This window comes from Opisthorchis viverrini, assembly GCF_000715545.1.
Source record: "Opisthorchis viverrini unplaced genomic scaffold opera_v5_346, whole genome shotgun sequence".
NCBI classification, from domain to species: domain Eukaryota; kingdom Metazoa; phylum Platyhelminthes; class Trematoda; order Opisthorchiida; family Opisthorchiidae; genus Opisthorchis; species Opisthorchis viverrini.
Window position 1 is genome coordinate 305,039 of NW_008752004.1, and position 3,823 is coordinate 308,861.

General features: G+C 43.6%; 2 protein-coding genes across 2 annotated transcripts in view; one reads left to right on the plus strand and one right to left on the minus strand.

Moving 5' to 3' along the window:
- T265_15090 (hypothetical protein) overlaps window positions 1–1,345 on the plus strand; it is a gene marked incomplete at both ends in the record, with an annotated part of 15,852 nt that extends 14,507 nt beyond the window's left edge. Inside the window, one exon of the mRNA XM_009176539.1 lies at window positions 945–1,345. Coding sequence (XP_009174803.1) covers window positions 945–1,046 — 102 coding nt within the window. The remainder of the gene's footprint in view (window positions 1–944) is intronic.
- Window positions 1–3,823, minus strand: part of T265_10220 (hypothetical protein) — a gene marked incomplete at both ends in the record, with an annotated part of 49,642 nt that overhangs the window by 7,047 nt on the left and 38,772 nt on the right. The window lies entirely within an intron of this gene.

A 3,823-nucleotide genomic window follows, 5' to 3' on the forward strand; every position in this document is an offset into this window, starting at 1 on the left:
GTGAAAATTCAGATGCGTTCAACGTGCCTTGGTGGAGTAGTGGTTACACGCTCGCCTCGCATGTCAGATGTCCGGAATTCAACTCTTGGCACGGCCATTGAATATGCACTGCTGAAGAGCTCTGATAAGAGCGAAACCCGAGTCCACCGCTTTCCTTTGGCGTGAACTCACCGGAACAATTACGCCAGAACGGGAGGACGACCGTTCAAACGAGAGTGGTGTGACTATGAACAAAATACCTATCCCGCAAAACCCCAAAACTGCGATCAATTTTATTTTCAGTCAGTCTCTGCCGTCGCCGAACTGTTTAGTGTTCGACTACTAGCCGGGGTGTCATGGATTCAAATTGCCCCGGTGGTTGGTGAGGTCCACGCAAATGATGATTTTCAATGAGGATTTGATAGCTTGCCTCATTCCCAGTAGGAACTCCCGATTGAGAGTTTTTAAAATCTCCTCATGCTATGAACAACTCTTGTGATTGCGTGATGCGCTGCTAATAAGGTTGCTGAAAATTGTTCGACCTTATGATTAGTGCATCACGTATATACATGTATCGCGACATCTCGAATATAGTACCAACAGAGACATGAAGGGGCCAGGTGCAGCACATTCTGTCTCTCGCGAAACAAAATTTGCTTGCAAATGAGTGTAGTTCGCTAGGTGCAGCACATTCTGTCTCTCGCGAAACAAAATTTGACCTGTTTTGTCCCCAAGATGAGGTTGTAGGCTTTTCTGTCCCGTGTTTCAGTTGTGACAATGACTGAAATACTATCACATTCCAGGTTTATAATCTGTGCACGAGTTGAGTCGGTTCTGGGTTCTGATCTTTGATCTACCTGTCCTGTGAATAGCATAATTCTTTTTATATTGATTTTACTGTCGCAAATCTTCAAGTAGAATCATGTTTTTCTTTTACTGCTATACAGTTGCTTTTTCTCACATAGGGTACTCTACTAAAAGACCTTTGTGCTAGCACATTTTGTGGGCCGTGTGTCATGTGTCAACTGAAAGCAGACATGGATCAGATGAAAAAGGAAGGAAGGTAAACCAACCTCTTCGATTCATACGCCGTCACATTGGAGACAAGGCGCGATGTCATCAAAGTCTGGAATCGGTCCACATTTAACTTACTAAACCAGACGTCGCTATGATATCGTGTTGTGTATTTTTGTTCATCGGCTTTTCCCATTCAACTAATGCCGAAATCTGTGCGAAGCGTCTCACTGCATTTGTCCATTTGCCTTTCCGCCTGTTCATTGAGTTCCTGTGTTGATTTTAGTCAAATGGATTGAAATTGAGCGTTACAGGAGTTGAGCTGTTTATAAACTAATAAAGTACTTCGTTCCATGCAGCGTCTTCGTTTCCCCAAACCGGGTGAAGTATTGGCCAATCAGCAAAGCGTGAAATACTCGTAGGGTTCACACTTACCTCAGTGTAGCCATCAATTCGCCTTACAAATCCTTCATATTTGATGAGCAAAAAGAAGACAGAGGGTGTATCAGAGGCGGCTGAATGTAGGCTGTCGGTGAAGGTTATCGTTCTCTTAGCAGCTGCCGTTGTGAATTAATGGTGAACTTTACGCACACTTGAACTGGTTGTCGAATCATATTGGTTTTCTACAAGAATGCTGGAAACGAGACGGGTGTCCTCATCTGTGGGGTTTGACAGGGGTGGAACAGACAGACCATCGATTACAATGAGACAGCAGTATGCGACATGGCCCTCGTTATGACGCATCGGAGAACGAAAATGCTGAAGAACACAGCATTTTATCAAGATAACACCACTCTGAGCTCGATGACATTTCGCTTCTCATTTTCAATCAGTTTTTCACGCATTCACTTAAATCCCTCGTGTTTCGCGAGTCACACAGAACATAATTTTGATGGTGGGTGCGAGACGGTGACTATCTGATGAGCACCAAGAAGGACCAAATTGGTCCACCAAGAAGACCAAATTGGTCGTGGGCCGTCGAGGAGTTTTTAGCTACCTTGGAAGTAATGTACCCATTAAAATATGCCGGCTTTTGCAATTTAACTGGTGCAAAACAAGCTTGAAAGCAATGCACTACTCAGCGAACCTTACGAGTAGTGCATTACGAATGTACATGTATCGCGATATCTCGAATATCGTAGCGACGGAAACATGAGTGCAGGACATTCCGTTGCCCGGACACATCACGAACGAAAGATTCCGCTGGGTTCCAGGTGAGTCTCTCGCGAAACCAAATTCGTCTTCAAACATGAGTTTCGCTAAGCTTAATAGCTATTGGAATAGCAATCCAAATTCCGGGTACCCTCATGACAGACTGCTGTGCGGTGTAAGCAACAATCTGACTAGTGCATCCAAGAAATAAGCATCGCATCCACGTAGACAAGTACATGATCCTTCGGGGAAACGGCCAGTAGGATATCGTAATTACAGATTCGTCTAAATTAGAAACAGCATCATGCTTATACGCTAGCAATTTCAAGGGATCTTCTGTAATACTGTTGCTAGTTTCCCCACAACTTGCAGTTAAAAATACATTGCCAGCGGGTAGATTGTCCCTACGAATGCTTTGACTGTGTGAGTAGCCAGGATCCCATCCCCATCGGAAAACCAGCTCCGGAGTCCTTAGAGAATGCATACTGTCGCTGATTGTTCAGAAAGTTGAGTACGCTTTTATTGATCGAATGGCACGAAGATTATCAATCTTCCAGTTGTCTGATCCTTGAATTTGTCCACTGTTTACTGTCTGAACCTTTTTTAAAGATTTGATATGTTCGAGTGTAACGGATAATCCACTTAAAATCAAGGGAAAATTGAGTGGGTAGGAGTGGAAAATTTCCTTTCTCAGAGGACTCAACCTCCCACCCCGCTTCAAAGCGATACAAAAATTCTGCCGACATTCCCATTGGGAGAAATGTATGGAACAGCGCATCATCTGCCGGACTGAAATTCTGGAAACCACCGCCACTGACGCCCTGGATATAATCCGAACATTTATTTGAATTCAAAAATAACCCATCTTCACCATCACTATGAAGAGGCGCCCATTAGGCAGTCTTATTTGCTCTATGAGGAGCGCGTTGTTCTTGTGAAAGTATGTCCAAAAAAACTTCGATTTATCAGTTCGTTGACGGATAACAGTTCTGGAACGGTTCCATCAGGTATGTATCTAGATGACAGCACCGAATCCGTCGTCAACAAGGTGATTTATTCAACTTTAAGACCAACTCTTAAAGACCAACGCGCTTCAAGTTCTTATCAGCAACAGGCTCCAGTACATAACACACGTGTGAACTGGTTAAATCTGCAAGACCTACGGTTTCAATCTATGGACGTATGGATGAAATATTCAATGATTTCAGGAGACTTTACGGAACCATGCTTATATTTTACTTCCTCACTGTTTCACGCCAACATGCAGCTGGTTCGTTGACATAACGCTAACCAGTGAGGTCAAACTTGGCTGCCGCTTCTAACGAGTTTGTGATTTGATTACAAACCGGAGAAATAAAAGTGCCCTGTGACTTCTTTTGATATTCACTTATTAAAATTCTTAGCTGACGAAAGCATAGAAAGACGTTATGATTCTTTCCAATGTGTAACCTGTAAGAGCTGGTCTCTAACGGATGTGCAAATATGTCCAGCGGTGTGAAATACAATCATAAAGATTTGTAAAAAAAAATCGTTGAGCTGAATCAATCTTTTGGTGCCCAACTGCCATGCCACACGAAGGAGGAGCCTAGACAAGTCGAGAGGCAGAGGTTGGATTCGAAAAACGGACCTTCCGGTTAGTAAATTCGCGCTTTAACCACTTGAGCCATCTCGTCTCGTC